The sequence below is a fragment of the Eschrichtius robustus genome, chromosome 15 (assembly GCF_028021215.1).
Source record: "Eschrichtius robustus isolate mEscRob2 chromosome 15, mEscRob2.pri, whole genome shotgun sequence".
NCBI lineage: Eukaryota > Metazoa > Chordata > Mammalia > Artiodactyla > Eschrichtiidae > Eschrichtius > Eschrichtius robustus.
The window spans coordinates 6938440-6952340 of NC_090838.1; the positions used below are offsets into that span (position 1 = coordinate 6938440).

Here is a 13901-nt window from a genome sequence, read left to right on the forward strand (position 1 = left end):
TTCCCACCTTGGCTCACCTGGCCCTTCTTCAGAGAGGTTTCCCTGATGACCCCATAAAAATTCTGTGCACTTACCCCACCCAGTCATGGTATATACCTACCCAGCTGCGTTTTCTAAAGCATCTTTCTACTCCCTAAAGTTATATTTTATAGTTATCAGTTTTCTATTCTGTTGTAATAAATGTGGCTGAAATAACAGACAACAAATAATGTTGGAAGATGTAGAAAATGCTGAAAATTTAGAAGAAACAAGTATGAGAACAAATTACACAGGTTTGCAATTTGAAGGTTTGCTATATAGTTGGATAAAATACAGATGTTTCTAACAAGTCCCTGTTCATGGTAGTCACTAGATTGTTTCAAAAAAGAAATATGGAAAGAATTACTTTCGAGGAGCTGCTAATGGGAAGATGCACCAGGGAGCATATATTCTCAACAGTAAATAATTTCTTCTATAAAAGCAATATTTCGGGTAACATTGTGTCCATATAACCAGTGAAAGGGTGGCTGCTTTGACTAGAATAATAAAAGGACTCTGAGATAAGGTTGCCTACAACGCCGTGGGTGAAATCCATCCATGGCCTCATGCACTAGCAGGAAGTGGCAGCAAAGGTGGAAGGCAGAAGTGTGCACATCGCTGCAGGATGCCACGGATCTGGCTGATTTTATAAACACAAGACCTTGCAGGTGCCACAGGATTGTTACCGTAACCTGTAACGGGCTGAATATCCATGAAAGTCCTTTTTCCACCTCGCAGGTGTGTTGGTTGTCTCATGGCAAAATACTAAAAAGACCTGTCAGACTTGCAGATGAGTTGTCTTTTTTTTCTTTTTACACAAAATGCAAGTATCAGATTTGGACATGTGATAGCAAGTGGCTGTCAGTGGCATACTGCCTGGCGGACATTTTTGGAATTGTGAATACACCTGATTTGTCCCTTTGGAGTAAATGGGATGTTTTAACCAAGTGAGCAGCTGAATGGCTGCATGTGTTGAGTGGCCTTATCTCTATATTTACGATCACAGACGTCAGGGAGCCCCTCATGCTGCCTGACAATTTATTAGATTTCTGGTTTAACTCCCCCGTTTCCAAGAGCTATTACACCTCCGATCCCTCCTTAGACCTCGTACAAGCCCCCACGCTGCTCAGCTGATGACTTCCTTCCCATCTCACCGGAACAGTCAGAAAAGCCTTTCCAGCCATTCCCACCAGTGCCTGAGCCTGCGCACACGCTCTCAGTTCACAGATGAATTGCCTACAAGGCCAACCCTTCTGCTTGGGCCGCATATCTCGCGCCCCTCTCGCAGCTCAGGGAGAGCCCCCTGAAATCGTGCCCTGTCTCTTCTGCACCAGCATTTTTCTCTGACAGTTCATTTCCATCAGCTTATAAACGTCTTAAGCAAGCAAAGAAACAAAAGCAGACCAAAGTCTCTCTGGACTTTACATCGCCTACCAGCTACGGCTCCCCTGCCTCTGTCTGCAACAGAATTCCTCGCAAGTGAGGTCTACGCTCTTGAACACACTCTATTTGGCGTTCTTGTCAAGGTCGTTGATGGCACCATTGTCCAAATCTGCCGGTCAGCCCCCAGTCCCTGTCCTACCGTAGTTCTCCGGAGCACTGGACATAGTTGAGGGCTTCTTCCTGTTGGACACGCTCTCTTCACTTGGCGTCCAGGACACCGCACGCTCCTGGCTACCCTTCTACCCCCCAGGCATTTGGCTCAGGCTCCTTTTCCGGGTCCTCCTTCTGGCCCCTCCTCGTGCATATGCTGGAGCGCCCAGTCTCACTCCTCACACCTTTTTCTCTGTCTACTCTCACACCCTTGATGACCTTAGCCAGGCTCTTGACTCCCCACTTTATACCTCCGGTTCCTACGTTTCCCCTGAGCATCAAACATCTATTCCACAGCACGTTCAGCATCTCCACTTGGATATCAAATAGGCATCACTAACTTAAACATCTTCTAAACTGAACTCTTGATTTTTTTCCCAAAACTCTACCATAAGCCCACACCTAAGTCTTCCCTGTCTCAGTAAAATGGCAACTGCATTCTTATGTAGGTTCAGACCCCAAACTTTGCTGTCATCCTTAACTCTTCTCTTTTCCTCGCACCCCTTCCCGTAAGGAAAGACTTTTCGCTTATGGCTTTGGAATCTATGGAGAAGGTGACCACTTCTCATCAGCATCACCACCCTCACCCTACCAGCAGCCCGCACCTGGCTCATTCCCGTAGCCTCCGAAGTGATCTCCCTGCCCCTCCACCAGCCCCTTCCAATCTACTCTCCAGACCCCCAGTGCAACCCTTCTAAACTATGAGTCAGCTGCCGTCACTCTTCTGCTCTCCATCTCACCGAGAATAAACTCTAACGTCCTTACTATTATCCACAAGACCTTACTCATGACCTGGCCCGGCCACCTCTCTGACCTCCTGCCCTCTGCCACCTCCTCCTGGCTTATTAAAGACCACCTTACTGTCTCAAGGTCTTTGCACCGGGAGTGCTAACCCCCAACAAATCTAAATGGCTAGGTCCCCCCGTTCCTTTTTAAAAAATATATATTTATTTATTTTATTTATTTGGCTGGGCCAAGTCTTAGGTGCGGCGCGCAGGATCTTCGTTGAGGCGTGCGGGATCTAGTTTCCTAACCAGGGATCGAACTGGGGCCCCCTGCATTGGGAGCGGAGTCTTAACTACCGGACCACTGGGAAGTCCCAGTCCCCCAGTTCTTTTATGTCTCCTCTCAAATTTCACCTTTGAGAGGCCTTCCTAGTCCATTTTCTCTAAAATAGCAACTCCCACCCACCCGCAATCTTCATATTCTGCTTTCTTTTTCCTCATGGCAGTGTTTTGCTATCTGACATATTTTATAATTATTTATTTATTTATTATGAGTCTCCCTCAGCTAGAATGTAAGCTTCATGAGGTAGAGATGTTTTTGTTTATTGCTTTATCTCCTCCTTGTATCTAAAAAGTGTCTGGTGACTTCTCTGGTGGCGCAGTGGTTAAGAATCTGCCTGCCAATGCAGGGGACACGGGTTCAAGCCCTGGTTTGGGAAGATCCCACATGCCGCGGAGCAACTAGGCCCATGAGCCACAATTACTGAGCCTGCGCGTCTGGAGCCTGTGTTCCACAACAAGAGACGCCGTGATAGTGAGAGGTTCGCGCACTGCGATGAAGAGTGGCCCCCGCTTGCCGCAACTAGAGAAAGCCCTCGCACAGAAATGAAGACCCAACACAACCAAAAGTAAATAAATAAATAAATAAAAAAGAATCTGCCTGCCAATGCAGGGGACACGGGTTCAATCTCTGGTCCGGGAAGATCCCACATGCCGCAGAGCAACTAAGCCCGTGCTCCCCAACTAGTGAGCTTGCACTCTAGAGCCAGCGAGCCACAACTACTGAGCCTGGGCGCCACAACTACTGAAGCCCACGTGCCTAGAGCCTGTGCTCCGCACCAAAGACAAGCCACCGCAATGGGAAACCCATGCACCGCAACGAAGAATAGCCCTTGCTCGCCACAACTAGAGAAAGCCCGCGCACAGCAACGAAGACCCAACGCAGCCATAAATAAATAAATAAATAAATAAGAAGTGTCTGGCACAAGCTAGGCACTCAGTTGTTTAATGCATAAAAAAGTAACTGCTTTTTTTGAAGTAACTTATGCTATGGAGAGAGCATTTTGAGACTAGATGTTTGCAAATGTGTCCATTGTTATGAAAACACTTGGGTCTATGCATCTTTATGAGGTATCTTTTTCTGTTATGACTGCCATTAAAAAGAAGTATTAAATTGAACTTAGGACAAAAACTACAAATCACTGTATTACAGTATTAAGCCAAGATTTAAAGACTAGTGAACTCTTTAATTACATAACTCTTACTAGTATTTTCACTGAAAGGAAAGTTATTTATTATGTTAATAAGTAAATTAAATTTTTATTTTATCAATAAACATATAAACATTTATTTCATATAGTTATGAGTGTTCTATTATATACATCACTAGAACAGTCCTGCATGTATATAATATATACAAAAATACACATCTGTATAATGGGTATGCATGCTCATAATTTTTCTCTGGTATTTTGCTGTCTAAGGGGTATGTGTTAGGATAGGATTAGATCTGGGCACATGTTTTAGGTTTTTTTGGTTTTTAAAAAAATTTATTTATTTATTTATTTATTTTTGGCTGCGTTGGGTCTTTGTGGCTGCGTGCGGGCTTTTCTCTAGTTGTGGCGAGTGAGGGCTATTCTTCATTGCAGCATATGGGCTTCTCATTGTGGTAGCTTCTCTTGTTGCGGAGCATGGGCTCTAGGCACACGGGCCTCAGTAGTTGTGGCATGCAGGCTCCGTAGTTGTGGCTCATGGGCTCTAGAGCACAGGCTCAGTAGTTGTGGTGCATGGGCTTAGTTGCTCCGCGGCATCTGGGATCAGGGCTCGAACCCATGTTCCTTGCATTGGCAGGTGGATTTTTAACCACTGCGCTACCAGGGAAGTCCCAGGTTTTTGTTACATCATATTCTACTTCAAGAACCAATGGGAGGGGCTTCCCTGGTGGCACAGTGTTTGAGAGTCTGCCTGCCAATGCAGGGTTCATGGGTTCGGGCCCTGGTCTGGGAAGATCCCACATGCCGCGGAGCGGCTGGGCCCGTGTGCCACAGCTACTGAGCCTGCATGTCTGAAGCCTGTGCTCCGCAACAAGAGAGGCCGCGATGGTGAAAGGCCCGCGCACCGCAATGAGGAGTGGCCCCCGCTTGCCGCAACTAGAGAAAGCCCTCGCACAGAAATGAAGACCCAACACAGCCAAAAATAAAATAAATAAATAAATAAATAAAAGTGAAATTCTTAAAAAAAAAAGAGAACCAATGGGAGAAATGGCAAAAAATTTAAGGCCATTTTAAATTCACCATAGGCTTCTTCTGCATGTCATTGTGTTTCATTCATGTTGTTTTATGTAGCAGTTGTTCATTCCTCTTCATTACTGTACTGTATTCCATTGGATGACTAAATCACATTTGCTTGTCCATTCTCCTGTTGATGGACATTTGGTTGTTTGTAATTTTTGGCTATTATAAAGAAAGGTTTATGAAAATAATTGTACATATCTTTTGGTGAACATATGCACTAATTTACCTTGGGTATATATCTAGGAGTGGAATTGCTGGGTCATAATTAGCATAGATTTAGTATAACTTCCAAGACTTTTCCAAAATATTCAATTTATACTCCCATCAGGAATGTAGAAGAGACCCAATTCATCCATATTCTTGGCAAACCTTGATACTTTCAATTTTTAAAAAATATTTAGTCATTCTGGTAGATGTGTGGTGGCATCTCAATGTTGTTTTAATTTTTGTTTTTCTGATGACTCATGATGTTAAGCACCTTTCCATATATTTATTGTTCTTTTAGCTGTCCTCTTTTGTGAAATAGTTGTTCAAGTCTAGCCTATTTTTAATTGTTTTTAAATTGATTTGTAAGAATTCTTTGTTACGGAGATAAGTCTTTTGTTGAATATATGAATTATGAATACCTTCTCTCAGTCTTTTGTTTGCCTTAACAATGTCTTTTGATGAACTAAAATTTTAAACTTTAATGAAGTCCAATATAACAATCTTTCCTTTCATGTATAGTGCTGTTTTGTGATCTTTTAAGGAAATCTATCCTATACTAAGCCATAAAGATATTTACCTACTTTTTTTTTTCCTTAGAAGCTTTATGGTTTTACCTATCACACGTAGGTCTGTGATTCATTTCAAAGTAATTTTTGTGTGAGATAGGGGGTCAATAATTTTCATATGAATTCAATTCAAATGATCCAGAATCATTTATTGTAGAACAATCCTTTCCCCACTGAATTTTAGCAGCACCGTTGTTGAAAATCAGGTTATCTTATATGTATTTATGGGTCAGTTTCTGGACTTTGTATTCAGTTCCATTGATCTTCTGTCTATCCTTGCACCACACTATCTGGATTACTATTTAATTTGTTGTTGTTATTGTTTTTCAATGTTAAACCAACCTTGCATTCCTAGAATAAACCCAACGTCATTTTGATTTACTGTTCTATTTATATATTGCTGAATACAGCAAAGGACTTGCACTCAATCTTCTGATATTTCATTTGTTCTGAGGAGAGAATGGACTTTAATTTTTACTTTTCTTGAAATATCCTTGTCAGATTTGGGTGTCAAGTTTAAGGTAGCCTCACAAAATTTATTGGTAACTGCTCTCTCTTTTTCCATTATTTGGAACAGTCTGTGTAAGATGGGTGTTATTTCTTTCTCAAAATTTTGGTAGAATTTACCAGCTGTGCCATTTGAGATTGAGGTTTTCTTTGTGAGAAGTTTTTTTTTTTTATTTATAGAGTCAATTTCTTAAATAGATATAAGATTGTTCAAATCTTGTATTTCTTCTTGCATAGCTCTTGATTATGTGTTTTTCTAGGAATCTGTCCATTCATCAACATTTTCAAATTTATTGTCTTAGAGCTGTATCCTCTTATGATCTTTTTAATGTTTATGGTATCTGTAGTGATGTCACTTTTATTGTTCTAATACTGATTAATTTTGCTTTTCTTCTTGATTGGTCTTTCCAGGGTTTACTGAATTTATGATTCTTTTTAAAGAGTTAATATTAGTTTGTGCCCCACCCCCACCAAATGTTTGCTTTTTCTTTTATTAATCTCTCTTCTTTTTAATTTCCTTCCTTCTATTATTATTATTATTATTATTACTACTACTATTATTATTATTATCTGGTTTAATCTTCTTTTTATAACTTCTTGAGATGTATGTCTGTATCACTGATTTTCGGCCTTTCTTTTTTCTCTCTAATACATGAATTTCAGGCTATAAATTTCCCTCCAGATTTAAGTGCATTTCATAATTTTGCTGTGATATATTTCCATTTTTATTCAGTTCAAAATGTTCTGTCAGTCCATTGTGACTGCTCAGTTGATTGGGTTATTTAGAAGTTTATTGCTTAATTTCCAAACAATTGGGAATTTTCTAGTTACTTAGCATATAGTTGATAACACTGGTAGCTGACTTCTCAACAGAAACAATGAAAGTTAGAAGAAATTGAACCATGTCTTCAGAGAGCTGAAAGAACAACTGCTAATCCAGTAATCTATACCCAGAGAAAATATCCTTTATATTCAGTGTCCTCTCTCGCTACAGGCAGAATTGAGTAATAGTTTGTGTTGGATTCTGTGTCTGTCACTTAAGAAGTATGGTACCCTGGGGATGTTGACTGCGTGGGCATAATAGTGGTGTGGGGGTCCTTGCTATGGTTAGGTCCTCCTTTTGTTAGGATTGAAGGGCTAAATACATCTCTTGCTGATTACACATTCTTTCGTTAGATATATTAATACCTTCAATCAGGCTTTGGTGTTATATCAAATCTTGGCCCAGGGACTCTTCAATCCCTGTAAGGGTTTATTATCTCCATTCTAATTTTATTTCCCTGTTTCCTCTTCTTGGCATTGCCTCAATATTGCTCCACCATATCACCTGTTATGCAGCTGAACTATTTTCCAGAAATATGCCCCACATTCACTCTCACCTGCAGTACAAGACAGAGTCCATCTCACTGAGCCCTTCTGCCACTGATTATTTCCATTAAGCAAAAATTATCTGTGCCAATCTGACAGGTCAGCAATGGCATGTGAACCAGTTTTAAGAAATGCATATTAAAGCTTCTCTGCTGAAACAGTCATCTAAATCTTACAGTCTAAGAAGACATTTTCTTCCAAGGAGTCTGACTTTGCTCAAAACACTCAATTTTCTGTTAAGGAATGGCTGGGAAAATCTGTGACTCATTTCTGTGCAACCACATGTCCAAAGTCTCAAATCAAGATACGTCATCTATTTGAACTATTTTGCATATATGTAAAAATCTTACAAAGTCATCCATCCATTTAACAAATATTTATTGATCACATCCTATAAGCTAAGTACTGTTCTAGGCCCTGGGTATATAGCAATAAACAAAAAGACAACACTTCCTGATGCCATGGTGCTCATATTTCAGTTCAATATACTAACTCCAATTTAGTTGGGCAGTCAGCAGTGCCCCCTTCCCATTGTAAAATTTCAACATTTGAAATCAGGGTTTGTCTATAAAATTAGAGGCTTATAATCAAGCTGTTCATATGACAATACTTAATGCTTTGAAGATGGGTAAGGTTTTTTGGAAAGAGTTTGAAGTTTCAGAGCCAAGCCTGGTAAATGACCTGGGTGACACAGCTGGAGAAGAGCATTTATCTAATGCCATGATTAAAATAATAAGACTGAATGCTCCACTGGACTGGGTGCCTCTTGAAGGCAAGGACTCTGTCCTGTTTATCTCTCATTTCCCAACTGCTGGCGCAGTGCCTGCCATATAGTGGGTGTTTAATGATTTTGCAAAAGAAATGAATTGACAGGTGAATAAGGAGTGAGTGAATACAGAGCTACTCGTTTGGTGATCTCCTCTACTCTCATGACTTTAAATACTATCTAGACAGAGATAAATCCCAGATATATACCTCCAGTCCAGAACTTGCCTCTGAATACTAGACTGCTATATCCAATTGCCTTCTCATCCTACCTAGAGGTCTTATAAGCATCTCTAACTTCACAGGTCCAAAGTCAAATTCCTGATTCCTCCTCTACCTCCCTCCCAAACTAGTCCACCCATAGTCTGCCCCTACTCTGTCAAATACAGCTTCACCCTTCCAGGTGCTTAGGACAAAAATCTTGAAGTCATCGTTGACTCCCTTCATCCTCGATAGCTGCTTTGATGGGCTTCTTATCCATCAAGATATCCTTATGGTTCTACCTTCAAAATATACATGTCCAGAATCTGTCTACTTCTCACTGTCTCCACTGCTTTTACCTGTTCAAGCTACCAGGATTATTGTAACAGACTCCTGACTTGCCTCCCAACGTCTATCTTTGCCCCCTAGCAGTCTATTCCCCCCACAACAGCCAGAGTAATCTGTTAAACATGTAAGATTGTGTAACTCCCCCAACGGCGTCTCCAATTTCTCCAAGTCTAAGTCCTTAGAGCTGTATTTTGCCCCTGCCTCATTTTCTACTCTCCCTTTAGCTCACTGTTCCAGCCACTCGCTGACCTCCTTGCTGATCCTTAAATGGTCTGGCATGAGGTTCAGGACTAGGGCCTTGGTACTCACTGTTCCCTCTGCCGGGAATGAGGTTCCCAACATGGTTCCTGCTCCCTTGCCTCAAAGGTCACCATCTCAGGGAGACCTTTCTTGACCACTCCATTTAAAACTGAAACCACAGTATGGCTCCCATTCTCCTTTCCTGTTTTATTTTTCTCCTTGGCGCTCATGCCCGTTTAACATACCATATATTCTCCTTATGTATTTTTGTCTCTCCCCACCAGATTATAATCTCCATAAAGGCAGGAATTTTTGTTTACTTTGTTCACTGCTGAATCCCCAAGACCTAAAACAGCGCCTGTTTAACGAAATGAAAGTGCCCAATGAAGGGACAACAATAAAGCTAAATGTAACGAGCATTTACCATGTGAGGCTCCATCGCAAGGGACCCACAGGTAACAGCTAATTTTTACAGAGGAGGAAATTGAGGCACAAAGAAGCAGAAAAGCCGTGATTACAAACCCAGGGCTAACTCAACCACGTGTTCTTTTCTCCAGAACCCGGTGCCTCTCCTGTGCCAGAACCAGGTGGAGAGCCCCGAGCGCTCTGAGTCCACGCCACCGCTCCCCCCTCGCAGCCCGAAAGCAGGAGAGCGGCCGGGAAGGAACGGCTGTCGGAACAGAGACTGAATCCTCTCAGCAGTAGGCACCGCCCACTTTTTTACTGATTGGTTTTAGTTACCTCGACTAGGAAAGGGATGCTGTCTGCGGATGCAGGATTAGCGGAGCTTCATCCCGGAGCTAGCGGAAGCTTTCCCGCCGCCGCAAGAGACGGAAATTCAAAGTCAAGGGTCTCGGTTTCCGTCCGGAGGGCTCTTCCCGCCGCTCCCGGAAGCTGCGCTCGCTGCCGGGGTAACGGGCTCCGGCGGCGGCGGCGGCGGCGGCGGCGGCGGCGGCGGCGGCGGCGGCGGCGGCGGCGGCGGCGGCGGCGGCGGCGGCGGCGGCGGCGGCGGCGGCGGCGGCGGCGGCGCCGTTATGGACTTGGAGGAGGCGGTGAGTGGGTCGAGTGTCGCGCAGCCGGGCGGCGGGGCGGGAGGGGAGGGAGGCTGAGGAGAAGGGGTGGAGGACGCCGGTTGGCTGTGGGGGCGGCCACTGGCCGAACGGGGACGGGGCGGAAGGCTGCGGGGTGGGGACAGGGATGGGGCTGGCGACAGGGATGGGGTTGGCGGGGCTGGCGGGCCGCGTGTGCCCGCGCTTTGGGGGAAGAGGGTGGAGTTTCTGGCTGGGTGAGGTTGTGGGTGAAGGGACGGTGGGGTGTTGGTCGATGTGGGTGTGTTTCGGGAGGAGGCTGAAGTTGTGGGTTTTGTGGGGTGGCCACCCACGTGGCTCATCTCCTCTAAACGGGACCACCTAGAAGTTCCCTTTGATGCTGGAGGTTGGGCGAGGGAGGCCGGGCTTGGAACCAGAATGCCCCCAAGTAACCCCTGCCGGTGTCTCTGCGAATCTTAGCCATGGCCTGTGCAGGAATTCCAAATTCGCGTTTGGGGACACTCCAAGATTACGATAGTTATCCACATGGGGTCACTGAAAACTTGACCAACTTGTCGAAATAGATTTGGCATGCATTTTGACCCACTTCATAAAACGCCACTCTTTGATGGTGTTAGAGGAATAGTCGGTAATTGGATCAACGATAATAAGATTTCTCGCAGCAGAGAGTTGCGAATGGATAATTTGGTGCCAGTCTATGTATGTACAGAAGCATTATGGTGATAGAAGGCCTTACTCATTGTAGATGCTCAATAAATGTCTACTGAATGAGGGTTAACGTCTGTAGATGCTAGGTTAATGAAATTAGCAATTAGAACTCACCATTAGCATGTATAGTTATGAGTAGGGATCTTGTCTGTTTTGCTCACCCTCAAATCCCCAGCACCTAGTTAAGTGCGTAGTACATACATAGTTGGTACTCCTTATATTGCTGAGTGAACAAATCGAAACTTGAAACAACCCTAATAAAACTCTGGTTCCTTTGTGGAGGGTATGTGTTCTTAGTGTCCTGGAGGAAGTTCCAAATGGTATGCTATTTCTATTTTTTAAGTCTTCTCTATACTTGAATCTTATCTTTTTCCTCACAGCATGTTCAAGGAGTTTTGTTTACTCACCTTTTTTTTTCCCCACTTTACCCCTACCACCTTGTCTTCTTTGTCTTTTTTTTTTTTTTCACCCTCACACACTGCATATTTTAGAAACATTTCTTTAATAGTTTAATTCAGTTTCAAATGGCTCAGACTGAACTGTTCTTCTTGTTTATAGATAATCCCTCTGGTATATTTTCTATTCTCAGTGATTCTTTATGTATAGAGTAAAATTGTAGGGAACCCTCTAAGTAGAACTGCAGGGTTTAGGTACAATGTATTGAATGTGGTTTTCCTTTTGTCCTACAGAAAGAGTTCAAAGACCGCTGTTCTCAGTGTGCTGCTGTTTCTTGGGGTCTCACTGATGAAGGCAAATATTATTGCACTTCTTGCCACAATGTTACAGAAGTAAGTAACAGACCTCATTTATGAATTTGCTTGTGCTTTAAAAGTTGCAGTTTCAGCCTAATGTGTGGCATAGGTCCCCCCAAAACTGATCTATTTTTATTACTCAGGCAACGTCCAAATATGAAGAACGTAAGCGGTCCTCAAATGCTTACACAAGGGCTGAAGACTTTGTAAGGTAGATTTAGGATGAGCTTTTGAAATTATGTTGGGCCACATATATAAATGTTTTCCTGATTCAGACTGTGTAGTATGTATATAAGGGGAAATAATTAAAATTGCACTTACAAGGTGATGCATTTATTTTTATTAGTTACCACTTATTTAAGAGTTTTTAATGTATTGTGGTAGCTTAGAGGTTTGGAAGACGGAATGTTAGACTATCGGGAGTATGAGAAATGTGCTTCATCGTCATTATATCTTTGTACAGTGCCTTACACATTACAGAGTGTTTTCTCATCCATTAATTCATCCCCTGCTCATAACAACCTGTGAGATATGTATACTATTACACCTATCTGTAGATGGGGCAAGCAAGACTCATCAGTTGAGTGAGTTTGCCATAGTCACATGGATAGAGTGCTGAGCCAGGACTTGAACCTCAGGCTCCCGATGCCAGTGGTCGTTTTATTCCACCACACCTGTCTCTTAAGGTAGAGGTTGGCCTACTGTCCTGTGGAACCTTGGTAAATGAGGCTACCTTCACACTGGGAGTGCTAGGTCCTCTCCTGGTTACCATGCCTTCAGGGCAGTATAACCAAAATAATCAAGGGTGTGGATAGCCTGCTATGGGACAGGCTAAACATGCCAGGACTCTGCTCTCTGGAAGAGGATTTGCTCAAAGTCTACAGAGCCAGGAAGGAACAGATATACTACCTTTGCCGTATAGGCCTATATAAGAAAGGTAAATTTGGGACAAATATAAGTAACTGTGTGAACTTCTTCTGGCCAGGATGGAGTAACAGGAGCCCACCTTAAACAACTAAAAGCCTGGACAAAATGTATGAAGTAAAAAATTGTTTTCTTGAGAAAAGCGGTTAATTTAGCTTGCAACTCAGTCACCCAAGAGCTTTTCCTTGAGACAGTCTTTGTTCTTCAGTCTGCTTCCCATTTGGTCACGCAGAGTATTAAGAAGATATGTACTCACTCGATGAAATTGTTGAGGTGATGGATATGTTCATTACCTTGTTTGTGGTGATGGTCTCGTGGGTGTACATACATACTCACACATCAGCTTGTACACTTTAAATGTGTGCAGTTTGCTTTGATGTATAGTGAGGCATTAATAGTTTTTGCTTTTGTACCAGCAGTGCAAATGTAAACATGGTGAAGGAAGATGTGTCTAAATGGACTGTTTATCGTTAGCAGATGAAGTCAGCATATACCATTTTCGGAGAAATTAAACTACGTTAACTAATTGCTTCCTTTTATTTCTGTCTTTGATAATGTTTTTGTTTGTTTCTGTCTGATAAAATCTGCTGCGGTCGTTTTTTAACTTGAAAGCCCCTAATACCACTGTTTCCACATCTGAAAGATATCAGCCTGTGTGGAATAACTTGTCAAGAATGTAGCATTCTTGAGGGTGGGCACTATCTTTCAACAGATGCAGAACCTGTCTCAGTGCCTCCCATGTGATAGGCAGAACTCTGTGTTGCACAACTTCAGTGGTTTCTCTTGGCTTTATTGTCTTCATATAGAGTGTGACAAGATCAGTCCTTCCTGGAGAGCAGGGGTGTGGCGTGGCGGTGTGGAAATCCAGCGGGTGGGGGACGGCCGATGAGACGGTGGTTTGCACCTGCAAAGAGTGGAAGCTGTGGCACAACTTTCCCTGTTTTTCTGCTCCTTTCATTGCCCTTCAACTTACTCTGTATATAATTCTCATGTTTTAGATACTCCACCATCTGGAAGAAGGCCTTCTGAACTGATAAAGGACTTAGAATGTTATCTTGATTGATTTTATACAGGAAAAAAATTTTCAGGTCTTAAATCTGGCCAATTTATATTATAGACATTCTCAGAAGTATTTTGTGGCTATTTAATAAAGGTGTATGCTAGAATTGTGTGAGTTTAATAGATTTTTGTGATCATAAGAGCAGATTTATTGTAGACAATTTAGAAATTATGAAGATGAAAGCTAAAATTATCAGTGATCTCAACATACAACATTTCTTTCGATAGCTTCCATTTAGTCTTTTTTTTTTTCTGTATATGAGAAGGGAAAGGGGATGTGGGTGAGTACCACTGAATC

At 42.7% G+C, this 13901-nt stretch overlaps 1 protein-coding gene and 1 long non-coding RNA gene across 3 annotated transcripts in view; one reads left to right on the forward strand and one right to left on the reverse strand.

Annotated features, from left to right (window-relative positions):
• The window catches only part of LOC137777531 (uncharacterized), a 38966-nt gene extending 28911 nt beyond the window's left edge, over nt 1–10055 (reverse strand). For both annotated transcript variants that reach the window (XR_011076549.1, XR_011076548.1), the window contains exon 1: nt 9853–10055. This is a non-coding gene — a long non-coding RNA (uncharacterized lncRNA). The remainder of the gene's footprint in view (nt 1–9852) is intronic.
• Nucleotides 10056–10121: 66 nt separating this feature from the next.
• The window catches only part of TAF1B (TATA-box binding protein associated factor, RNA polymerase I subunit B), a 56790-nt gene continuing 53010 nt past the window's right edge, over nt 10122–13901 (forward strand). The window contains exons 1-2 of the mRNA XM_068564282.1: nt 10122–10163; nt 11558–11656. Coding sequence (XP_068420383.1) covers nt 10146–10163; nt 11558–11656 — 117 coding nt within the window. The 5' untranslated portion in view covers nt 10122–10145. The remainder of the gene's footprint in view (nt 10164–11557; nt 11657–13901) is intronic.